Genomic DNA, 27,117 nt, shown 5'->3' with positions numbered 1-27,117 from the left:
AATAAGAAAGATGGAATTTTTTTCCTCAGTGGTAGGCTCTGACTCCTCTTTTTCTACTTACCCATTTAGTCGGAACCAACTGTCAACATTGCCAGTACACTTGTGTAATTTACCATTGAAAGTTTTAATTGCTAGTAATAACAAATTGGTATCACTTCCAGAAGAAATTGGACATCTCAGACATTTGACAGAACTTGTAAGTTAATATTTCATTTTTTGCTCATCCGGTGTGTCTTTGTAGTCATATTATACTCTTATACGTGGTAAAGATCTACTATTAATATGTATTTTCAGCTATTTTCCACTTTGGTATTGAAGCTTGGCTGAATGAGTAGTAACTCAACTTCTTGAAGCTGAATTAAAAAAGAACTGAAAATATAAGTCAAATAGGCCCACACAAAATGGGAAAATGTCTTTAGAATTATGTTCTAACCAGTGTTAAATGATTTGTTATTAAATTTTTGAAATATAAGATAATAATGTAGTTGGTTTTTCAAATTAAATTTTATTAATACAATCAATATTCTAATTTTCTGTTAGCCCCTTTATGGGAGTGGGCACTTCAAAAGTCAGCCCCCCCACACACATACACACATACTATCTCAAACTCTACAGTACATTTTACTGCCCTATATTTTTCCATATTTTTTATGGATGCATTATTTTTTTTTAAAGAGAGAGTGAGAGAGGAGAGAGAGAGAGAGAGAGAATTTTTAATATTTTTTTTTTAGTTCTCGGCGGACACAACATCTTTGTTGGTATGTGGTGCTGAGGATCGAACCCGGGCCGCACGCATGCGAGGCGAGCGCGCTACCGCTTGAGCCACATCCCCAGCCCCTGGATGCATTATATTTATACATAATGTTGGGCTTTGTTGTTGCCTCATATTTTCTAAGACTTTTACTTGAACTTTACCTACCCTCCTTGTAAATTATAAGAAAGCATCTCTTGTGTATTTATGTTCAAATACAAGAATGAGACTTTTCTTGGGCTGGAGTTGTGGCTCAGTGGTAGAATGCTCGCCTAGCATGCATGACACACTGAATTCCATCCTCAGCATCACATAAAGTAAAATAAAGACATTGTGTCTACCTATAACTAAAAATAAATAAATAAATAAAAAGAATAAGACTTTTCTCATTTTGGAGTAATTATACCACAATAATACTATAAGCTGGTACTAAAATTTTCTTCATTTTATAGCTGAGGAAACTAGCACTCAGGTTAGTAACTTGTTCAAGGTTACATAACAAAAGTAGAATTTGAAACCATTCCTAACTTAACACTAAAGCCCATGTTTAATATTTCTGAAATGGTTCAATACAAACATGTTCACTGGGATTTAGGTGTATTGTTCCATGCTGGTTTATTAACAAAGAGAGTTATTGTAAACAAAAAAAATACACGCAACATAAATCTAATTAGACAGATTAGATCACTCTTTTTCAAGTGGATTTGTCAGTCCTAAATACTCCAAAGATAGATAGGTTTCAGAAGCTGCTTTTAGTTTTCTACAAAAAAGGTTATTTGATACTTTGAGTCCTAAGAATTAGTAACCCTAAAGCCCCTGACTCCCAATGGATGTTCTTTTTGCAACATCCATGTTGCCTCTTTTTTCCCCTTCATTTAAAAATGGAACTAAACTTCTGTCTTTTGGAATATATATATTCTACATATACACATATATATTCATATTCCCTCCTTAGGGATATATTATGTATTGCTATAAACTTTTGGCTGAGGCCCAGTTTTCTTGACACTTGTTGCCTATAGCATTAGATTTAAAAGTCTAGCTTCGGATTCTACTTTAGTCATTAATTCATAGGAAAAGTGAAAATTGCATTGTTTTCTCTAAGAGTATTTTGGGGACATTAACAAATAATGTTTGAGCTTAATGAAGTTTTGGGTAAATCTGATTTTATTTCTTTCTTTTTTTCTTTCCTTTCTTCCTCCCTTCCCTTCCTTTCCTTCCTTCCTGTCCTTCCCATCTTTCCCTTCCTTTCTCTTTCTCTTTTTTGAACCAGGGATTGAATCCAGAGGTGCTTTACCTCTGAGCTGTTTCCCAGCCCTTTTTATTTTGAGACAGGGTCTTGCTTAGGACCTTGCTATAAGTTTCTGAGGCTGGTCTCAAACTTGTGATCCTCTTGTCTCAGCCTCTGAGTTGCTGGGATTACAATAGTGAGCTACCAAGCCCGGCAGTAGTCTGATTCTCTAAACAGTAAATGTATTATTTTCTTTTCCTTATATATTGGAAGAATTTTAAGTGATAATGTGCAGCTTGGAGCTTTTTATCAACCTAGATAGTTTCTTGCTATAATACATGATTATGGGTTAACGAATTATTCTGGCTGATCTCAGAATTATGAAATTCTGAATTTATTAATCTTAGAACCTATGGGTAGCCTCTTTTCAGAACCATTGTAATAAAACTGTTACCAAAATACCAGAATGCCTGTAATCCCACTACTCAGGAGGGAAGGACTGTAATTTTGAGGCCAGTCTTGGCAATTTAATGAGATTAGACCCTGATGTATCAAAACAAATATATATATATATATATATATATATATATATATATATATATATATATATATATAAAAGACTTGGTGGCTGGGATTGTAGCCCAGTGATAGAGCTCTCGCCTAGCACGTGTGAGGCCCTGAGTTCAATCCTCAGTACCATATAAAAATAAATAAACAAAATAAAGATATTGTGTCCAACTACAACTAAAAAATAATTTTTTTTAAAAAAAAGGACTTGGGATGTAAGTTAGTGGTAAAGTATCCCTGAATTCAATCCTTATTATCACAAAAAAATAAAAAGAGGCCTACCTAACATATATTGGAATTGGATTGATCGTATGCTAATAAAACAGCTTGTTTTTCCATAACCTTTGAGTTATGTGTATTTCATTTTTTATCCACATCCAATTTGATAATTTGAAATCTTCTGTGTATTTTTACATTTTCAAAGAGTTGAAACTGATGTTTTGAAAATGGAGTTTTTTCTTTCAAATAATTTTATCATTTAATTTTTTATTTTAATTTATTAGAATAATATATAATAAAATAGTTATTTTTATACTTTTTTTATATTTACCTTTTTATCAGTGTTTTCATTTGATCTGATATCCTAGCCCTTCTAGTCATATTTTAAGTCATCTAATTAACTATATTCTTGAGAAATATTTATGGCTCATAAGTTTTTAAAATTAAATGTGAGCACAAATTATGGAATTATTCTTTAACAGAGAATCATAATTTTTTTATAACTGAGAAGAACCCTAGGTATTATTTTATCTAATCTCATTGTAGAGATAGTTTAAAACAGGTAAGTTTACTATTAGAACAATGATTACTTTGTTCCCTTTTGAAATAGGATGTGAGCTGCAATGAAATTCAAACTATACCTTCCCAGATTGGTAATCTGGAGGCCTTGAGAGACCTTAATGTGAGAAGAAATCACTTAGTACGTTTGCCTGAAGGTAAGAATCTGTGAAACAATTGTTTTATTATTATTCATCTTTTTATTTTTAAGATCTTGATGGGCTGGAGATATAGCTCAGTTGGTGGAGAGCTTGCCTCACATGCACAAGGCCCTGGGTTCAGTCCCCAGGAAAACACACACACACATACACACACACACGCGCACGATCTCTGAATGATGGGCACAAGACAACTAAAAGATGTCCTTCAGCAAAACAGAGTAAACTAAGAAAAGGAAGATCTGAAATCCAAAGAGTATTCAACCCAGAAGAAAATAGGCAGGGGTAGCACCACTTAGAGAACCACCAGCTCAGATAAGAAGAGAGAAAAAGGTCTTAGTGGGGAAGATATACAGGAAAACAAAGTGATAGAAAAATCTGATGCATTTGACAAAGAAGGCTGCTGGATAAAAAGGGTGGAATTAGCCATGGATACATTTTAAAAAATTAAACAAATTTTTTTTAAAATAATCATTTTTATTAACCCTAGAAAACAAGAACAAAATATACAAGAAAGAAAATGAAGGCTGGGGACATAGCTCAGTTGGTAGAGTGCTTGTCTCAGATGCACAAGGCCCTGGGTTAAATCCCTTGCACCACCAAAAGAAAGAAAGAAAGAAAGAAAGAAGGAAGGAAGGAAGGAAGGAAGGAAGGAAGGAAGGAAGGAAGGAAGGAAGGAAGGAAGGAAGGAAGGAAGGAAGGAAGGAAGGAAGGAAGGAAGGAAGGAAGGAAGGAAGGAAGGAAGGAAGGAAGGAAGGAAGGAAGGAAGGAAATGAAATCAGAGCGTATCACTTAAACTGGAAGGAATAATATTTATATATTATAGTAATATAAATCCGAATAAACATTTTTTTAAATTTTTATTTTTTAGTTTTAGGTGGAAACAATATCTTTGTTTTTCATTTATGTAGTCCTGAGGATCGAACCCACTGCCTCATGCATGCTAGGTGAGCACTCTACCACTGAACCATAACCCCAGCCCCTGAATAAACACTTTTAATCAAAAGTGGTAACAAGATGATACTGGAAAGACAGAAGGAGGAAAATAAAGGTTATGATATGGTGATACTATAAGAAAATAAAAACCTGATTTATCATAACAGAAGTTGACATAGTTGTTAAAGTTGACAAACCAGCATTAGCTTAAAGTGTACTATTTAGAATATGTCCGCAAGTCAGGTGCAATGGTTCAACCTGTAATCCCAGCAGCTTGGGAGGCTGAGGCAGGAGAATCTCAAGTTCAAAGTCAGCCTCAGCAAAATAGCAAGGCCCTAAGCAACTCAGCAAGACCCTTGTTTCTAAATAAAATGTTAAAAAAGCGGGGGCTAGGGATGTGGCTTAGTGGTTAAGTACCCCTGATTCAATCCCTGATCCACCCCCCCCCAAAAAAAAAGTGAGCAAACAACAGTGGAAAAAGTCAAATAGGTTTAATGAAGGTAGATGCTCTGGCCATGGAAACTAGAGTGTGGGGAGTTTTAAGGAATGCCACTAAGTTTTTAAATATTTTTTGAATGATGTAATAGTTTATTTAGTAAAAATTAAAATTAATTTTAAATCAAAACATCATCCCTACTCCCCTTGATTGATAATTTATTAGATTATAGATTCTAGGCTGTTTGCTCTTAGGACTTTTAAGCCTTTTTTTTTTTTTTTTTTTAGCCTCCAGTGTTAAAAATTGATTTTTGAAAATACTTCTAATTCTAATTCCAATCCTTTGTGACCAAATATTTCTCTCTGAAAGATTTTAAGATCTTTCCTTTTTTTTTCCCCCCTGCTGCTCTGAACTTTTTGATGATGTGCCATAGTATGAGTTGTTTTCACTCACCATGCTAGATACTTGAGGTACTCTAGGCCTTATTTTGAAAAATTTGCTTCTTTCTCTTTTTGGTAATTTTCTCTCTTTTGGTGTCTGTTCATTTTTTTGGAATTGAATGTTAGACCTCTTTGATTGAGCCTTTGATTTTTCTTGTCTTTTTCATTGTTCCCTTTTTTGTCCTTTTGTGTTACCCTGTAAAATAGTTCCAACCATTCCTAGATTTGGGGGATGTTGGGGGCAGGGGACACAGGGATTGAACACAATGGTGCTCTATTCACTGTGCTACATCCGGAGCCCTTTTTTAATTTTTTTATTTTGAGGCAGGGTCTTGCTAAGTTGCCCAGATTAGCCTCAAACTTGATCCTCTTGCCTTAGCCTCCTGAGTAGTTTAGATTATAGGTGTGTGCCACTGTACCTGGCCTATTCTTGGATATTTGCTTTCAGAAATTTATTCTGAATTTTTAATTTCTGACATATTTTTCATTTCTAACAAGTCTTGTTATTGTGATTTTTCTCCCCGCCAAAAAATCTCTTTTGTGTTTTAGTGGTTCAGTATTCTCACTCTCTGAAATTAAGGATATTAATTCTAAATTTTCAAAATTTTCTTCTGCTTCCTCTAAAATTACTTGTTTCTTTGAAGTTCCTTTTTTTTTTTTTTTTTTTTTTTTTTGGTGGGTTAGTTGGTTTTGATTTCTTTCTTACGTGTCATTGGCTTCTCTAAATGTCTGTGGATCATATGTTGTCTATGTACAGCCAACTAAAAGTGCTGATTCTATGAGGTGTAAACTGCAGAAGGGTAATTAAGCAGCAAGCTGGGTGTTTTTATTAGGGGAAATGCCTTGACAGTGTCTAAAGGCCTTTTATAAGGCATTGTATAGCTTCTTTAGGAAAGATGTTCTATTTCTTGTATATTAGTGTATGTATTTCTATCTACTGGCCTACAAGAGTTGGGGATAGAGTGGGGTGGGGTGGAATGTGCTATGGAATTGCCATTGATTGTATAGTCTTTCACTCCTCCATTTTCAATTGGCATCTCATCTGATTTCCCATTGTACCTGAGGTCCCTGAGTTCAGAGCTTTGATTCAATTTCACTAGAGAATTAACTGGCTGACTTCTGTAGGATTGGAAAAGAGTAGTGCTCCAACTGTGTGAGGTGGAACTGGGGACCTAGGCATCTAATTACATTTTTATATAGACTTGTCATCTACTCCTTTTGTTTTTCTCAACTTTTTTTTGTATCAGGGCCTCCAGTTTCTGGGAATTTCTGTAATTCTGTATCAGGTCAAACTGCTTGATTTTTATTAGTATTCCTACCTATAGATAACTAGATTTTATTTTACATCACTTTGCTTTATCAGTTAGTCACCAAGAATGGAGGTAAATACCTATGTTAAATCCATTGTTATTTAATTAAAAGTGCTTGTAAAAAAATTATGTAGACTTAAAATATCATTAATTGTTCATTTCCATTTTATCTTTTGCAGAGCTGGCAGAGTTACCTTTGATACGGTTAGACTTCTCATGCAATAAAATTATAGCAATCCCTGTTTGTTATCGGAATCTTAGGCACCTACAAGTGATCACCCTAGATAACAATCCACTGCAGTCACCTCCTGCACAGGTAAACCTTAGTTAAAATATGTTATATACATGTTTTGACAAAAGAATTAAATTTATATGCATTTATCTTTCTGTTATTTTCTTAAAATAAATGCATATACATATATATTCTTTAGAAACCTTGAATAAGTGGGATGGAAGATAGGTGATGTTTTCACAAATGGTTTTTCTTTCCCCAGTTTGGCATTTTTTAAGTTGAGGAATTCTTCTAAAATTATATGCATTTATATTTATGTATATTTTAGTTGTTGATGGACACAATACCTTTATTTTATTATTTATTTTTTAACTTGGTGCTGAGGATCGAACCCAGTGCTTCATATGTTCTAGGCAGTGTTCTGCCACTGAGCCACAACCCCAGCCCCCTAAAATTCTTTTTCTAATAAAATATGAAATTTCTCTGTTTTCTCCTAGCAAAACTTGGATATAGAGAACATAAATATTAGACACAAAAAAAGCTTTCCAAATTAAAGATGTATCAATGTGTTCTTTTGACCATTGTTTTTGTTTCATCTTCCTATTTTCCAAACTCTTAAGTTCCCCATCTAACTAGTTTGTTCATTTCTTTCTCAGGGACTTAAATGAAACTATTTAGTTATAAAGTAGCTTTTCACATAGATCGTAGTTATCCTACAATCTATAAAAATGTTGGCCAACCCCTAGTTTTCACAGTATTTTTTTTTTTAACTCTGGAATTTATTGATGATTTTACACAAGCTTAAAGTACTCTTTATGGCATCTGTAAAAACGTAGTATAAAAACCTTATAAGTATAGAAGAGTTTCATCAGCTTAAACAAGTTGTTTTGAATTCTGGGACAGGTCACAAAAAATATATATATAACTTTACTATTTTGTCATTTTAGTCTTATAGAAAGTAGGATCAAAACCACAATTGTACATAATTTTTGGATTCCTAAAATCAAAAGTTGTCAATATAATTTATTGGAGAGAAGTCTTAAAATTCCTGACTATATGTAACTTAGTGTGATAAATTTACTTGGTGTTTTAACAATGCTTATAATCATAAGTTATTTCTGCGTAACTGAAAGTTACTGGTAACCAAAAGACAAAAGCCTATATTTACTAGTAAAATACCTAAAATAACAAATAATGAACCAAATAGTATAATTAGTTCTTTAATATTGTGCTACAAACTTTGTAGAAATGCCTTCTAATCCCAATTTACATTACATAAAAATCCGGTTATGATTATAAAAAGAACATATATAATAATGTGTTCAATAATAATTTTGTCACACTTATATTTTATTTTATTTAGATATGTATAAAAGGCAAAATCCACATATTTAAATTCCTGAACATACAAGCTGGTAAGCTTGCTCCAGATCTGCCAGATTATGATAGGAGACCCTTGGGTTTTGGCTCCTGGTAAGTATGTTCTCTTCTTTTATCATATTCCATTATACAGGGAATAAATTAAACTAGATCCTTAAATTTGCCTGAATATTTGCCTAAGAAATAACCTGCTTTAACACTTCTATTCTCAGAATGTTGTATTATAAATAAAATTGACTATTTAGATCTGACAAAGTGTAGTTCTAAAGCATTATTGACATTTTAGATCAGATAATTATTTGTTATTCTACATTATAAGACATTTAGCAGCATTCTTGGCCTCTGCCAAGTAGGTGCCAATGGCACCCTCCTAGTGTGTCTTCAGACATTACCAGTATTCTCAGGGGAGGAATACTGAATATTCTCAGACCCTGACTGGTCTGAATGACTTCTAACTAACCTTAGCTCTGCTGATAACAAGCTGGGGTTGTGGCTCAGCGGTAGAGCACTCACCTAGCACATGTGAGGCCCTGGGTTTGATCCTCAGCAACCCATAAAAATAAATAAAATAAAGCTATTGTGTCCAACTACAACAAAAAAATAAATATTAAAAAAAAGAACGCAGCCCTAATGATCTTACACAGTATCCTAATCTAAAACAGATTAACAAATTTCCATTTGGTTTCTAAAACAAGATTAATTAACAAGCACAAAAATTAAGAAGAAAACAATTTTTAAAAGTAGACACATTAAAAAAAAACACAGTACTGTTGATATTGGGAACTGTTAACATTGTCTTTCTCCACAAAAGAGGGATTTTGGAGCTATACAAGAACAATATAAATATATAAGGGGAAAACCATTAACACAACAGTTTCACAAAGCTAGAAAGAAACATGAGCAGTATGAAAAGACAAGGAAAGAAAGGAACACAAACAATGCAGGTCAATTCAACATTAGAAGAGGTAATATCTGATGAAATGTCAGATAAAGAGTTCAGGATATACATGCTTCAGATGATCTGGAGTCTCGAGGAAGACATTAGACAGCAAAATCAGACAATGAAAGATCACTTTGACAATGAATTACATAAACAAATCCAAGAAGCAAAAGATCAACTCTACAGGGAGATAGAGGATATTAAAAAAACAAAAAAAACAAAAAAACAGAAATCCTAGAAATGCAAGAAACAATAAACCAAATTAAAAACTCAAATGAGAGTATTACCAGCAGAGTAGAACACTTAGAAGATAGAACATCAGACAACGAAGACAAAGTTTTTCAACTTGAAAAGAACATAGACAGCTCAGCGAGAATGTTAAGAAATCATGAGCAGAACATCCAAGAAATATGGGATAACATAAAGAGACCAAACTTAAGAGTTATTGGGATACAAGAGGGTATAGAGGTCCAAACCAAAGGAATGAGCAATCTGTTCAATGAAATAATACTAGAAAACTTCCCAGACTTAAAGAATGAACAAAAATCCAAATACTAGAAGCCTACAGAACGCTGAATGTACAAAATCATAAGAGATCCACACCAAGACACATAATAATGAAGATGCCCAATATACAGAATAAGGAGAGAATCTTAAAAGCCACAAGAGAGAGGAAGCAGATTACATTTAGGGGTAAACCAATCAGGATAATGGCTGATCTTTCAACACAGACTCTGAAAGCTAGAAGATCCTGGAACAACATATTTCAAACACTGAAAGAAAATGGGTTCCAACCAAGAATCGTGTATCCAGCGAAATTAAGCTTCATGATTGAAAATGAAATAAAAATCTTCCACAATAAACAAAACTTAAAAGAATTTGCAGCTAGAAAACCAGCTCTTCAAAACATCCTTGGCAAAACATTACAAGAAGAGGAAATAAAAATAACAATGAAAACCAATAGCGGGAGGTAGTATAGTAAAGGAAAAACTAATCAAAGAGGAAAAACAAATCATGTTAAGTAACATAAATAACCTAATATGGCTGGAAGTACAAACCATATCTCAATAGTAATCCTAAATGTTAATGGCTTAAATGCACCAATCAAAAAGCGTAGACTAGTAGACTGGATTAAAAAAAGATCCCACAATATGCTGCCTACAGGAGACTCATCTGATAGGAAAAGATATACACAGACTGAAGGTGAAAGGTTGGGAAAAATCATACCACTCATATGGACCTCGGAAGCAAGCAGGGGTGTCATACTTGTATCAAATAAAATAGACTTCAAACCAAAGTTAATCAAAATGGATAAACAAGGACACTACATACTGCTCAAGGGAACCATACACCAACAAGACTTAACGAAACTTTCTTCTCAGCAGCAGATGGATCCTTCTCAAAAATAGACCATATATTATGTCACAGGGCAAATCTTAGCAAATACAAACGAGTAGAGATACTACCATGCATTTTATCTGATCATAATGGAATGAAATTGGAAATCGATAATAAAATAAGAAAGAAAAAAATCCTACATCACATGGAGAATAAACAATATGCTACTGAATGAACAAAGGGTTACACAAGACATCAGAGAGGAAATTAAAAAATTCTTAGAGGTGAATGAAAACTCAGACACAACATATCAAAATCTCTGGGACACTATGAAAGCAGTACTAAGAGGAAAATTCATTTCATGGAGCTCATTCCTTAAAAGAAGAAAAAGCCAATAAATAAATGACCTCACACTACACCTCAAAGCCTTAGAAAAAGAAGAACAAATCGGCAGCAAATACAGTAGAAGGCAAGAAATAATTAAAATCAGAGCTGAAATCAATGAAATCAAAACAAAAGAAACAATCGAAAAAATTGACAAAACTAAAAGTTGGTTCTTTGAAAAAATAAATAAGATTGATAGACCACTAGCCACGCTAACAAAGAGAAGAAGAGAGAGAACCCAAATTACTAGCTTACGGGATGAAAAAGGCAACATCACAACAGACACTTCAGAAATACAGAAGATAATTAGAAATTATTTTGAAACCCTATACTCTAATAAAATAGAGGATAGTGAAGGCATGGATAAATTCCTTAAGGCATATGAGCTACCCAGATTGACCTCATATGTTCATATGAGCTAAACAGACCAATATCAAGTGAGGAAATAGAAGAAGCCATCAAAAGACTACCAAACAAGAAAAGGAACGGATGGATATACAGCAGAGTTTTACAAGAACTTTAAAGAAGAACTAATATCAATACTCGTCAATCTATTTCAGGAGATAGAAAAAGAGGGAGTACATCCAAATTCATTCTATGAGGCCAACATCACCCTGATTCCAAAACCAGATAAAGACACTTCAAAGAAAGAAAACTTCAGACCAATATCCCTAATGAATATAGATGCAAAAATCCTCAATAAAATTCTGGCAAATCGGATACAAAAACATATCAAAAAGATTGTGCACCATGACCAAGTGGGATTCATCCCTGGGATGCAAGGCTGGTTCAGTATACGGAAATCAATAAATGTAATTCACCACATCAATAGACTTAAAGGTAAGAACCATATGATCATCTCCATAGATGCTGAAAAAGCCTTCAACAAAATACAGCATCCCTTTATGTTCAAAACTCTAGAAAAATTAGGGATAACAGGAAATTACCTAAACATGGTAAAAGCTATATACACTAAGCCTCAGGCCAGCATCATTCTAAATGGAGAAAAATTGAAGGCATTCCCTTTAAAATCTGGAACAAGACAGGGATGCCCTCTCTCACCACTTCTATTCAACATAGTTCTTGAAACACTAGCCAGAGCAATTAGACAGATGAAAGAAAGTAAAGGCAAAATATAGGAAAAGAAGAACTTAAATTAGCACTATTTGCTGATGACATTATCCTATACCTAGCAGACCCAAAAAGTTCAACCAAGAAACTTCTAGAACTAGTAAATGAATTCAGCAAAGTGGCAGGATATAAAATCAATACCAGTAAATCAAAGGCATTCCTGTATATCAGTGACTAATTCTCTGAAATGGAAATGAGGACAACTACTCCATTCATAATATCCTCAAGAAAAAAAAAATACCTAGGAATCAACCTAACAAAAGAGGTGAAAGATGTATACAATGAAAACTACAGAACCCTGAAGAAAGAAATAGAAGAAGACCTTAGAAGATGGAAGGATTTACTTTGCTCATGGATTGGTAGAATTAATATTATTAAGATGGCCATATTATCAAAAGTACAGATTCAGTGCAATTCCTATCAAAATCCCAATGATATTCCTTGCAGAAATAGAAAAAAGCAATCATGAAATTCATCTGGAAAAATAAAAGACCCAGAATAGCTAAAGTAATTCTAAGCAGGAAGAGTGAAATTGGTGATATTACGATTCCAGATTTTAAACTATACTATAGAGCAATAGTAACAAAAACAGCATGGTCCTGGCACCAAAACAGGCTGATAGACCAGTGGTACAGAATAGAGGACACAGAGACAAATCCACAAAATTACAACTACCTTATATTAGACAAAGGTGCTAAAAACATGCAATGGAGAAAGGATAGCATCTTCAACAAATGGTGCTGGGAGAACTGGAAATCCATATGCAACAAAATGAAATTGAATCCCTTTCTCTCACCATACACAAAAGTCAACTCAAAATGGGTCAAGGAGCTAGGAATCAGACCAAAGACTCTGTGTCTAATAGAAGATAAAGTTGGCCCTAATCTTCATCACGTGGGGGCAGGCCCCAAATTTCTTAATAAGACACCTATAGCACAAGAGTTAAAACCAAGAATCAACAAATAGGACAAATTCAAACTAAAAAGTTTTTTCTCAGCAAGAGAAATAATATGTGAGGTGAATAGGGAGCCTACATCCTGGGAACAAATTTTTACCCCTCTAACATCAGATAGAGCTCTAATCTCTAGAGTATACAAAGAACTCAAAAAGTTAAACAACAAAAAAGCAAATAACCCAATCAACAAATGGGCGAAGGACTTGAACAGAAACTTCTCAGAAGACGATATACAATCAATCAACAAATACATGAAAAAAATGCTCACCATCTCTAGCAATCAGAGAAATGCAAATTAAAACTACTCTAAGATACCATCTCACTCCGATAAGAATGGCAGCCATTGTGAAGTCAAACAACAATAAGTGCTGGCGAGGATGTGGCGGGGGCGGGGGGGGGGAAGGTACACTCATACATTGCTGGTAGGACTGCAAATTGGTGCAGCCAATTTGGAAAGCAGTATGGAGATTCCTTGGAAAGCTGGGAATAAAACCACCATTTGACCCAGGTATTCCCCTTCTCGGACTATACCCAAAAGACCTAAAAAGAGCATACTACAGGGACACAGCCACATCAATGTTTATAGCAGCACAATTCACAATAGCTAGAATGTGGAACCAACCTAGGTGCCCTTCAGTAGATGAATGGATTTTAAAAATGTGGCATTTATACACAATGGAATATTACTCAGCACTAAAAAATAACAAGATCATGGCATTTACAGGCAAATGGATGGCATTAGAGCAGATTATGCTAAGTGAAGTTGGCCAATCCCTAAAAAACAAATGCCGAATGTCTTCTCTGATATAAGGGGGGGGGGGTGACTCAAAATGGGATAGGGAGGAAGAGCATGAGAAGAAGACTACACTAAATAGGGAAGAGAGGTGGGAGGGAAAAAGAGGGAGAAGGGGAGTTGCTCGGTGGAAGGAGATGGAAGGGGAACCTCATTGTTATACAGAATACATATATGATATTGTGATGAGAAAAAGAAAAAAAAGTATGTCACATTAGATTGGATAGAGAGAAAGGATGGGAGAGCAGGGGAGGAGTAGGGGGGATAGGAAGGGCAGCAGAATAGAATAGACATTATGATTGATGTATATACATTCCATGTATGTATTATATGTCAAAATACATTCTGCTATCACGTATGACTAAAAAATAATAAATCGTATGGTTAAAAAAAAACACAGTAGATGTTAAACTCTGAGAGAAAGGAGGAAAGATTTGTTGTGTAGGGGCATAAGGGGGGTTCAGAGATATTAATAATGTCCCATCATTTTTTAAAAATATTTCTTTTTTAGTTGTAGTTGGACACAATAACTTTTATTTACTTTTTATGTGGTGCTGAGGATTGAACTCAGAGCCTAGCTCACATGTGCTAGACAAGCACTCTACCACTGAGCTACAGCCCCAGCCCATAATGTCCCATCATTATTAAAAGTCCTGTATGTTACAGATATCCTTTAATGTCTAAGTGCCATATTTCATAATTCTAATATAGTATTTAGAATCAGTAAAGCTCTAAAAGCATAGCAATCTGGCTCCACTAGGCCTATGTGCCAAGAATCCTCTATTTCAGTAATATTTTCAGTGATTACCATATTATAGAAAAGTATAAAAATTGAAGTTCATTGAGAAAATGCTAAGGCATGCTAAATATAATTTTCAGAAAAGGGAACTGTGCATTATAGATTCATAGTATAGTTTAAATTTTTATTGGAAATGATGCAAATATATTTAACATATTAATCTCAAAAAGGGGGTAATCTTGAGCTATTTGGAAATTTCTATATTTCTAGAGCTATGAGTTGTTTCACAATGTCCTAGAAATTATGATTTGTTGCATATATTTATATATAGTCAGGCTTCCATGTCCATGAATTCAACCAAGTATATATTGAAAATATTAGGGGAAAAATATACCTGTAATGCATATTTACAGATTTTTTTTCTATCATTATTCCCTAAACAATACAGTCTAATAACTATTTACATGCCGTTTACATTATATTAGGTATTTTAAGTAATCCAGAGATGATTTAAAGTATATTATGGAGGATCACCAGGCATGGGGACAGTGCCTTTAGTACCAGCTACTCGGGTGGCTGAGGCAGGAGGATCATTTGAGCCCAAGAATTTGGAGTTAACCTATACAACATAGCCCAGACCCTGACTCCAAGATAGATAGATAGATAGATAGATAGATAGATAGATAGATAGATGATATGAAAACTCTCTACTCTATTTTAAATAAGGAATTTTTGAATTTGAACATCCCGGATTTTGGTATCCATCGGGAGTATTGGAACCAATGCCCCCTGGGTAACAAGGTATAACCATGTGTGTGATACTTCATTCAACACCTCAAGCATTAGTGAATGAGATACTATGCCTTCATGTGTTCCTTATTAGAGATACAGATTAATAGACTCATATTGTGGTTAGCAATTTGCTATTGAAAGGGTTGACATGCAGTCAGAGGGTTTTGCTTCTGGATCCCTGTACTATTAGGGAGTTCACTTAACCTCTCTGAAGTTCCATTTCTTCAGCATGATCTTTACACTGTTTATACTTTTAATGACATGTGTCTGAAAGTGCATTTATAATGCCCTTTTTCAATATTAGGCATAATAATTAAACTGGAACTAATTTAGATAGTCCAGTCTTGCTAAAGAGAATCTTTATTAATTCTGTAGCTCTTTGGGTGCTCAATACAAATTAGATATTTTAGTTCTTTCAATCTTTAGATGTAACTTTCTTATTTTTGTGTAATATTTTAAAAATACATTTGTGTTTTATTTTGATTTTTTTGAAGTGCTGGGGATCAAACACAGGGCCTTGTGCATACTAAAATAAGCACTCTACCACTGAGCTATATCCCCAGCCCACAAACGTTATTTTATAAAAACTATACATTTTTTTACTCATTTTCAGATGTAAATGTTTCCAAGTCCTTTAGTAAATTGCATTATTGTGATAACCTTTGTTTTACACATTGGTACCATATTTTTTTGTTTTTGAGCTACAGGGACGTGTGCTTTTTACTGATGTAATTGTAAGCAACTTTATGTCACAAACTAAATATATTTATGATGGTGTGGCATTAAATCAAAACTAAGGAAAGAATAAACTGCTGGTAAGAAAAGTTCTGCCTCTGTAATCCCACTAAAGCGATTAATTCTATATTGTGCTAGATGGTTTGTTAAAGAGACTGAACTTTCTGACAAGGTAAGCTGGAGCCTAGCAGAATTCTACCTGGCCTCCTATGTATGTATAGGATGACCATCTTGAAAAAAACAATACATGATAGTTAAAAATATTGTTCTGCAAATCTTGAAATATACATATTTGTTTTGGAAGCTGCAAAAAGGAATCTTTAAAGTTTGTTCTGCATATTTGATTAGAAAGCTCTTAAAATTAGACATATTGGTTGGCTTTGCTGTAATAAAACACACATAGTACCTGTCCTTAAGGTCTAGGCTCTGAAACAAGCATTAAAGCAGACAGATCATGGACATGCTCTTCATAAAACATTTTACTTAACTACCAACAATTGGGGAAATCAAGTTGAAAATTGGTATTCGTTGTACTCTTTTCCAGCTTTTGTGTAGAGGTGAATTTTTTTTTTTTTCAAAATATAGGGTTGGGGAAAATTAAAAGCTTTTTTTTTTTTTTTTTTTAGTAGAAATTTGTTTTATTTGCTTTTTAGCTCTCTGACCTTTATGGGGGCAGGTAGAAAAATGAGAAAGATAACCAGAAGTTCCCTGTGGTTTTGAATCTTATTTTGTAATTAGTACTTACTTATCACATTGGACAAGTAGGTCTGTAGTTAAATAATTAAAGTAATATCTTTATCAATAAATGGCAAGTTATAAAAACTGTGTTACATTCACATAGAGGTTTGTTTTGTTTTTAGTTTACATAAAGCTTTTTTATGTGAAAGGCAAGTAAGTAAAAATGGTTTATCCTTATTTTACAAAAATTAAGTGACTTATTTTAGCTAATAGTTGGTAAGTAGTACCAAAGTATTATTTTACGGGTCTGTAAATTGCAAGTACATCACTTATGAAATATATACAAATATAAAGAATTGAGCTAGGTTTGTGGCTCAGTGGTAGAGTGCTTGCCTAGCATGTGTGAGGCACTGGGTTCGATTCTTAGCACTGCATATGAATAAATAAAATAAAGGTCCACTAAAAAAATTACAAAAAAAAAAAAGAGAATATAAGGAATATAAAATTTAGTACTAGAAGAACACTATTTTAAAATTGTACTATTGAAAGTTGCTTTTCAACTTAGGCAGACTAATTAGATAAAAATACTTTTAAAAATACAATTTATCATATTTTAGATTTCTAATTAAGCTAAATTTTAAAAAGCATTTAAGAAGAAGCAAAAACTAAAACTAAAAGTTTCTAAAAGATATGAAAGAATATCTTTATGACTTGTAGACAATAATTTCTTTAGGCACAGAAAACAATAATCATAAAAGGAAGAAATGATGTTAGATTTCATCAATTAAAAGCATCTACTTGTGAAAAGAAAACATTCAAAAAGTGAATAGGCACATCATAGACTAAGACAAAATATTTATAAAACAGATATGTGATAACCAACCTGCGTCCAAATATATAAAGGGTACCCACAACTTAATGATAAAGAGACAATTCGGTTAAAAATTAGACAAGATTTGAGGAGACATTTCACAAAGAGAGATATATAAATGACCAGTAAGTACAGCACACACATTGTTAGTCATCATAAAAATGCAAAGTAAGTTGATAGATATTAGGACACCAGAATGGCCAAAATTTAACAAGAAAAAATACTGACAATACCAAATGATGATTAGGATGTGAAGCAACCAGTGTTCTCATACATTGCTTACAGACATGCAAAGATGGTGCATATACTTTGGCAAAATAGGTTAGCAGTTTTGTGGGTTTATTTATAACAGCTCTTTTGAGGCATAAAATTTACTGGTTTTAAGTTTGCAGTTCAGTGAGTTTTGGTAAACGTGTACAGTTATGAAAACAGTAGAACAACCAAAATATATAACATTTCCATTACCTTCATGTCCTGTTACACATGCTCCAGGTAACTGTGCGTCTGTTTTCAGACAATATAGTTTTACCTTTTCTAGAATATCGTAGAAATGCAGTCATTTCAGTTAAAAATTAGACATTTAAGTATGTAACATTTTGTGTCTGGCTTTTTTTTTCTTCCTCACCAGAATACTTTTGGGATTCATTAACGTTGCATTTTAAAAATTGGCAAAAGATTTGAACAGACATTTAACAAAAGAATATAAATAAATGATCAGTAAACATACCATATTAACATACTCAGTATCACTAGTCATCAGACAAATAAAAATTAAAATCTTGATAATACACGTATTAGCAATTGGAACACAAATGCATTGCTGGTGGGAGTTCAAAATGGTACAGCTACATTCAAAAACAGGCAACTTTTTTTAAAAAAATTAATGCTATAATTCCCATATAAAACATTTATTTTACTTCAGTGTAATTTATCCAATATAATGATGAAGTAATTGTTCACTAAAGTTCATGGTACCTTTTGAAATTTTTTTTCCCAAGCATTGGGGATTGAACCCATTGCCCTGCACTTGCTAGCTTCATCACCAGCCTCCACCCACATCTGCTTGTCTCTCTCTCTCTCTCTCTCTTTCTTTCTTTCTTTCTTTCTTTTCAGATAAGTTTCTCAGTCTGGCCTCAAATATAAAATCCTCCTGCCTCAGCCTCTCAAGTAGCTGGCATTACAGGTGTGCGCCACTGTTTGTAGCATTGTTCATAGCTTATTCGTAGCACTTTTTCTTACAGCAGCCAAAAACTAGGAAATAACTAAAATGTCTACCAATAGGAAATAGATTTTTCTAAGTTCTAGAATAAGTAAGACTAATTATATTGCTTTTCTATTGCCACTATAACAAATTACCATAAACGTAGGGGTGTAAACAGCACATACTTTTTATCTTACGTTTTTATAGGTCAGAAGACTAACACAGTCTCCTCAGACTAAATCAGGATGCTGATAGAGCTGTCATTTTTGCTGTGGGCTCTGGGTAGGATCCTTTTTCTTGCTTTTTCTAACTTCTAGAGGCTCTACTCCTTGATTCGTGGTCCTCTTACTCTGTCTTCAAGCCAACATTGCATCACACTGACCTCTTCTGCCTCCTTCCTCTTTTAAGGACCCTTGTGATTACATTGGGTTCATACTAGTAAACCAGAATAATCTCCCCATTTTAAAGTCAGCTGATTAGCTGTTTATTTCTGTCTATAGCCTTAATTCCTTTTGTCACATAGGTAACATACAGTTTCCAGGGATTAAATCATGAACATCTTTAGGGACCATTATTTCACCCTTCCATACTTCTAATCTTTTTTAAGATTTAAAAAAGAGTGGTTATTGTCCCTGAAGAGTACCGAGTAGAAAGTAAGGGGAATTAATTGGGCAGTGATGTGTGGAATTTGGTGGCAAAATAGAAGTGTCTTCTGTTATGCTAGAGGGAATATACAAGGTTGTAATCATTTGTCAAATTCACACAGCTAAGATTTATATATTTCAATGTATGTAAATTTAATTTTATAAAAAGTACTATTAAAAGTAAAAACAATGAGGGGACATGGGGAATGGGAGGAGGCATAGAGGAAACATGGGATTACAGGCATGCACCACAATACCTGGCATCACAAGTTAATATTTAAAGTATCGGACTTTGCAGTAATAACTGAAGTTTCTTTTTGGTAGCCATGAAGAACTATATTCAGGTCGCCCTTATGGAGCCCTTGATTCAGGTTTCAATAGTGTGGACAGTGGTGATAAGAGATGGTCAGGGAATGAGGTAAGTGTTTCTTTATTCTGAATGTCATAACTCCTGATTAAGAGAAAATAAAATAATGAAAAGGAAATATCTAAACTGGATCCAGTTTTCTTATTACATAACAGATAAGCCAAGGCAAATATCTCACATAGCTCTACCATTCAAAAATAGTATTCTGTTTCTTTACCATCTTTTTATCATGTGTATTCTCACATGCTTGTTCCTCATTGTATCAATAGTTTCTTTTTCTGGAAAGCTGAATAGCAGTTAAGTCAGTAAAACTGAAACCTAAAATCTGAGGGTCTGGGGTAAATCTGGAGCAGAGATGGTAGAAGAAGTGCTAGAAGGTAGGAAAATAAATAGTAGTAAGGAGATGGAATCTTACTGAAGAATACCACATGCTCAGAATTACATTTTTTTTCCTGTTTTGGTCAATTACCAGTGATAATGTTTCCTGCTTTTTTAAAATTATTAAGGTGTAATATTTTAGCTATACATTTATTAAATGAACAAATGAGCTTTTGTTACCCGGACCCGTAACATAGTTTATAACATGTTTCACTGAATGCAAAGAAAATCTAATTTTGGACTAGGGTTGTGACTCAGTGGCAGAGCGCTTACCTCGAACCTCTGAGGCACTGGGTTTGATCCTCAGCACCACATAAAAATAAATAAACAAAATAAAAATATTGTGTCCCTGTATAACTAAGAAAATTTTAAAAAAAATAAATTTTGACCTCAGCTAATTTATAACTTTTTTTTTTTTGTACCAGGGATTGAACTTGGGGCATTAAACCATTGAGTTATATCTCCAGCCCTTTTATTTATTTGTTTGTTTGTTTATTTGTTTATTTATTTTTATTGGGGGGGGGAGGTTACCAGGGATTGAACTCAGAGACACTCGACCACTGAGCTGTATCCCTAGCCCTATATTTTATTTTATTTAGCGACACTAAATAGGGTCTCACTGAGTTGCTTAGCGCCTAACTATTGCTGAGACTGGTTTTAGAACTTGTGATTTTCCTGTCTCAGCCTCCCAAGCCACTGGGATTATAGGTGTGTGCCACCTCCTGGTCTTTATTTTTTATTTTTGACACAGGGGCTCACTAAGTTTCTTAGGGTCTCACTGAGTTGCTGAGGTTCATGGAACCTCCTGCCTCAGCCTCCTAAGTCCCTGGCCATAGCCACCACACCTGGCTACTTTTATTTATAACTTAGGATTGCTTGTGTATGTATATCTGGGTAGCTGTGTACATAAATGTCGCTTTATCCATAGAGAGATATATGTAGATAAAGTTATATACTCATAAATACCTTTATTTCTTCTTTTTGGTAATTATAGTAAAATATATGTAACATAAAGTTTTAACCATTGGGGTGGGGGATACTGGGATTGAACTCAGGGGCACTCAACTATTGAGCCACATCTCCAGCCCTTTTTTGTATTGTATTTAGAGATAGGGTCTCACTGAGTTGCTTAGCACCTTGCTATTACTGAGGCTGGCTTTGAACCCACAATCCTCTGCCTCAGCTCCTGAGTTGCTGGGATTACAGGCGTGCACCACTGTGCCCAGCTAAGTTTTAACCATTTTAAAGTGTACATTTCTTTTGCATTCAGTACATTCACATTGTCCTACAATAATCTTCATTGTTTTATTTCCAAAACTTTTTCACTATTTTTTCTTAAATGTAATTTTAATTAGTTTATATTGTGCTCATATAAATATGCATCCAAATTTGAAAAATTTTTTTAATGTTTCTACTACTTTTTTAAGCCTACAGATGAATTTTCAGATTTGCCTCTCCGAGTAGCAGAGATTACTAAAGAACAAAGACTACGACGAGAAAGCCAATACCAAGAGAATCGCAACAGTTTAGTAGTAACAAATGGTGGAGGTAAACATAATCTCAATGACATCTGAAATCTTTATAGTCACCTTAACTTTTTTTAAAATATGTACTATAAATAAAAAATATTCATCAGTTGTTGATGGACCTTTATTTTACTTACTTATTTATATGAAGTGCTGAGATTCAAACCCAGTGCCTCACACATGCAAGACAAGCACTCTACCGCTGAGCTACAACACTAGCCCCTGGTCATGTTAACTTTTTAAAGTGGTCTCTTTCACATCTATTCCTGTGGTTCATGTATCTGTAACTTCTTCACTTTTGGAGGGGTGTGGGGAGAGGGAGTACTATCAGTTTAACCCAGGGTTGTTTAACCACTGAGCTACGTCTCCAGCCTTTTTTATTTTTTTATTTTTAGATAGATTCTCAGTAAGTTGCTTAGGGCCTCACTAAATTGCTGAGGCTGACTGAATTTGCCATCCTCTGCCTCAGCCTGCAGAGCCACTGGGATTACAGGCATGTACCACCATGCCTGGCCACATCTTCTTTTAAAGTACCATTCTCCCTTAGTAAGATTTTCCTTTTTGAGCTGGGGATGTAGCTTAGTAGTGCAAGGCCCTGGGTTTAATCCCCAATACCAAAAAAAAAAAAAATCAAAACAACTCCTTTTTTAAGGCATTATTTGATCTCTGTAAGAATTCAGCACTTTTCTTTTTCTGTATGTTTGCCTTTTCTTTCATCTAGAATAATGATTTTCAAGGACTTATGAATCCATTTTCCTTATTCTGGCATTTAAAACATTGTAGTTTTCATAGAGTGAGCAGGTTTTTTTCTGCTTTCTTGTACTTCTGAAGCAGACTTGAAATATTGTAATCATTTTATATTGCTTTAGTTTGAGTAACCACATACTGATGTTTAAATTTTGTGAATCGCATATAAAGGAAGAAATGGCTTTGATTTTCCATTATGTTGTAACAGAAGAGCTTTCATCTGTGAATGATTATTTCAATTAAGAGGTTTGCTGTTTTTCTTTTCCTCACCACTTTGATATTCTTTATTCTGGTCATTTAATATTGCATTCACATTTCAAATAGTTTCAATTTTCTTTTAAATTTTTTTCTTATATATGTTCCCTTCAGTTCATTTGATATATAAAATAATTTAAAATAATTTTTAGTTTTTCTAATTTCTAATTAGAAAATTTCTAATTTCTAATTTTCTAAATTTTCTAATTTTCTAATTTCCATTTTGAAATGTACTATAAATACTGAATAGAGATGTACTATAAATAAAAAATATTCATCAGATTTTGAAGACTTTCTGTGAGAAAAAAATATAAAATAATAGTATCTTATGTCAGCTATTTAAAATAACATTTAGATATACCAGACAAAAGTAAAGTATTTAAATTAATGTCCCTTTTTTTTATTTGTTCTAATTAGTTAACCATGATAGTAGAATGCATTTTTACACACTGTACATAAATGGAGTATAACTTCTCTTTCTTCTGGTTGTACATGATGTAGAATCATACCAAGTGTGTAATCATATACATACATAGGGTACTAATGTCTGATTCATTGAACTATCCTTACTATCCCCATACCTCCTCCCCTTTCTTCACTCCCTTTTGCCTAATCCAAAGTACCTCTATTTTTCCCTAGCCACTCCCCCTGCCTTATTATGAATTAGCTTCCACATATCAGAGAAAACGTTTGGTCTTTGCTTTTGGGGGATTGGCTTATTTCACTTAGCATGATATTTTCTAGCTCCATCCATTTACCTACAAATGCCATAATTTCATTCTTCTTTAAGGTTGAGTAATATTCCATTGTATGTATATACCACAGTTTCTCTATCCATTCATCTATTGAAAAGCATCTAGCTTGTGAATTGAGCTGCTATAAACATTGATGTGGCCGTGTCACTTAGTATGCTGATTTTAAGTCCTTTTAATATAAACTGAGGAGTCTGATAGCTGAGTCAAATGGTGGTTTCATTTCAAGTTTTCTGAGCAATCTCCATACTACTTTCCAGAGTTGTTGCACCAATTTGCAGTCCCACCAGCAATGTATGAGTATGCCTTTTTCCCCATATCTTTGCCAACATGTATTATTACTTGTATTCTTAATAATTGCCATTCTGACTGAAGTGGGATGAAATCTAAGTAGTTTTGATTTGCATTTCTCTAATTGCTAGAGATGTGAACAGTCTTTCATATATGTATTAACCAATTGTATTTCTTCTTGAAGTCTCTGTTCAGTTCCTTAGCTGAAGGGTTGTTTTTTTTTTTGTTTTGTTTTGTTTTGTTTTTGTTTTTGTTTTTTTTTTTGGTTTTGAGTTCTTTATATATCCTGGAGATTGATACATCACCTTCCCACCCCCCTTTTTTTAACATGGCTACTAGAAAATTTTAAATTACCTATATGGTTTACTTTCAGGGCTTCCATTCTTTTTCTCTTAGACCATGCTGGTCTAGCTAGTATGAAGAAGTGATGTTGCTTTCTTGGGAAATGGTCATAATATAAACTATTTAATCAGACAGATTGTGTACATTGAAAGAAATGGATTTCTGTACCTGGTTTCTAATTTTTTATCTTTTTAGTTATTAACAAATTTTAAGGTGCTGGGTTTGTGGCTCAGCAATAGAGCTCTCACCTTGCACATGCGAGGCACTGGGTTCGATCCTCAGCACCACATAAAAATAAATAAATAAAATAAAGGTACTGTGTCCAGTTATAACTAAGAAAAAAAACTTTAACAACTTAAAAACTTATTTTAATACTAACTGCAGTTACAGAATTATTTAGAAATAATTGACTCAGAAAAAAACTAAATTAAAAAATAGTCTTCTCCAAATTATCTATTCCCAGAAACTACAACTTTTAGGTAGTCTATGGGTCATCATAAAATAATGGTTGGTTGAGGTTTAATGTATTTCTGGAGAAACCATCTTAACAGCAAGGATTTTTCTTAGTGTACCCTTTTAACTAGTTGTTAAAAGTTTTCAGTTTTAAACTTAAAAATAATAGGACATTCCAAAACTTACCAGATGAAACAATTAGGTGGCTATATCTTATTTATATTCCTTTCTTTTCCCTAAAGCATCTTGAGAAAAAAATTCCTTAAGTGATTCCTTTCATTCACAAATTGCTGCAAACAAAATATCTTCAACATTGACCTCTAGTGAATAATTTTCTAAATAGAAAAATCTTTGTTCTGATCTTTTTTTTTTTTTTTTTTTTTTTTTAAGTCTGACAACAGTTTCAAGAAGGGAAACAGCCAGTAACTCTCTTTCTTGCCAAGTCCGGTTTCTTCCTACCCTTTCTCTTTTTTATAGCCTTTCACATTTTTTTGAGTTGATTATGTTAGGTTTTCTGCCTTACAGTTCCCCAAGAGATATTAAGCCCCAAACTAAAGCATTAAAAGAAGGTGCACTTTTCCATCTTTAAAAATTAATCTGTTGTATTTATTCCACAAACTCAAACAGTCTTATTTTAAAAAAAGAAGGAAAGAAATATTGAAGGTCTGCATTTCAATAGTTACTATCAGTTATTGCATTTTTTGAGTGAATTAGGACTAAGATTTTCAGAAGACTGTTTTTGTGAGTAGCCGAGGACTAAATAATTAAGGTTTATGTAAATTACCCTTATCATTCCTTCTACTTTCAGAATAGAAAATGTTGGGGAGAAAGAAAATATAATTTAAGTAAATGTCTTTTATTGGCTGTCTTACTTGGAATATTTTTTTCTGGTGTGTGTGTGTGGTATATACAGTGGAACATGATCTGGATCAAATTGACTACATTGACAGCTGTACTGCAGAGGAAGAAGAGGACGAGGTGAAACGGTCCAAGGGACTGGACTCAGAGAGCCTCAGTTCACAGTTTATGGCATATATTGAACAACGGCGAGTCTCTCATGAGGTAGTATTGCTCTCCCCTAGTAAGAACAATTAAGGTAGTATAATTTTCTATCATATCAGTGATTTGTTTGTTTAGCCCTAATTATTGTATAATGTTCACTTCTGATTTTAGTCCTAAATTTTTCAGATTTATTCAGAAAATCAGACAATATTCTTAAGTAGGATTTAGGTTTGTTTTTCAAATAAGGAGACAGATTTTGTAATTTTGAAGAAGGACTAAAAGGGTTCCTAAGAGTAGCCTAAGGCCTTTGAAGAAAACACAAAGGAATGTGATGCTTTTCAATGTTTTTAGGATTTCTAGTGAGTCTTTGTTTTTTGCTTTTTTTATTGATATTAACTGAAAAATCATAATTTGATTGATCACTAATTAAGAATTATACCACAAATTTAACTTCTGAGGCAATATACAACTTGCCCATAGAATTTTTATTATAAACTTAAAATTATTGAAGCTTTTAAATTAAGTTAACAGAATATAAATTGTTTGCTATTAAAATTCTTGGGTGTCTCTTATAGTGGAGTGTTGAATTGCCTTAGAAAACAAATGAGCATTCAGCCCACTGCAGAATCTTTGCCAGTTCCCCAAGGGTCTCAAGTAGAATAGCATTCTTCAGTATATCTAGTCAGTGTAGTAAAATGGCTCTATTTGGGTGGATGTGATGTCGATGTCTGGAGTTCATCGCAGGCTCTGAGCAGGGGTTATTTGGGAAACAGTTGGGGCCTTTTTGGAGAATGATGTATTTAATCACTTTTAAGTGGGGCTTGTTGTAGAGTGATATTATCATCTTTAGAAAGAATCCTTTGGTTTTCCTATTTGAAAGCTTTTGAACACAATATTTTTTGTTCAGAGGATACTCTTGCACTTAAAGTTGAATAAAGTTATATAAGTCAAATCTTATAGCCCAGAGATAGCACTAGACCAGGTGATTAATGAAGTGTGTGTGATTTAGGCTATTAACATCTCTGCTGAAATAAAAACTACTTTACAATAAAAGTAAAATTAATAATTTCACATTATACTCTTTAAAGAAAACCTTTTTCTTTTCTTGTGATCCTCTTTGATCACTGTATGGTTAATTAGGCTACAAAAGTATCTCCACTAAAACTGAAAACACTATTACACTACTCTGAAAAAATAAGCTACCATTTCTTTAATCCATTTTATTGGTTCTTTGTAATTGGTTTTAAATTCCACCTACTTACTATATATGGTAGTTTTCAATGATTGTGTATCATAAGGTTCTTTATGACTTGTTTCATAAATCTTTCTAAAATTTGATGATCTGTAAAATTATGATGAAGCAGTATTATTTTAGATGGCTTAACAACCAGTGAAGATATGTCTTTTTGTATTCCTGTATACTATATTTTTAAAAGATTGCTTAAAAAATTTAAGTTTAAGAAACAAGCTATTTGAGATGTTAAAACATTTTGCTGTTATCTAATTTTATTAAAATTCCTCTCACATATATAGATCAACCCTGCCTGAACAGCGTATGACATATACTTACTTTTTAAACTAGATT

The 27,117-nt window shown here is 33.5% G+C and overlaps 1 protein-coding gene across 11 annotated transcripts in view; it reads left to right on the top strand.

The window, feature by feature from the left end:
- The window catches only part of LRCH3 (leucine rich repeats and calponin homology domain containing 3), a 131,107-nt gene that overhangs the window by 57,442 nt on the left and 46,548 nt on the right, over nt 1-27,117 (top strand). For all 11 annotated transcript variants that reach the window (XM_081301276.1, XM_081301270.1, XM_081301274.1 and 8 more), the window contains exons 3-9: nt 70-196; nt 3,379-3,484; nt 6,786-6,922; nt 8,202-8,311; nt 19,744-19,837; nt 21,592-21,712; nt 25,444-25,592. In XM_081301276.1, the coding sequence (XP_081157402.1) occupies nt 70-196; nt 3,379-3,484; nt 6,786-6,922; nt 8,202-8,311; nt 19,744-19,837; nt 21,592-21,712; nt 25,444-25,592 (844 nt within the window). The remainder of the gene's footprint in view (nt 1-69; nt 197-3,378; nt 3,485-6,785; nt 6,923-8,201; nt 8,312-19,743; nt 19,838-21,591; nt 21,713-25,443; nt 25,593-27,117) is intronic.

The sequence above is a fragment of the Spermophilus citellus genome (assembly GCF_964194105.1).
Source record: "Spermophilus citellus genome assembly, chromosome: 7".
Classification (NCBI taxonomy): Eukaryota; Metazoa; Chordata; class Mammalia; order Rodentia; family Sciuridae; genus Spermophilus; species Spermophilus citellus.
The sequence above is the reverse complement of the archived record's forward strand: the minus strand, read 5'-3'. Positions and strand labels throughout refer to the sequence as shown.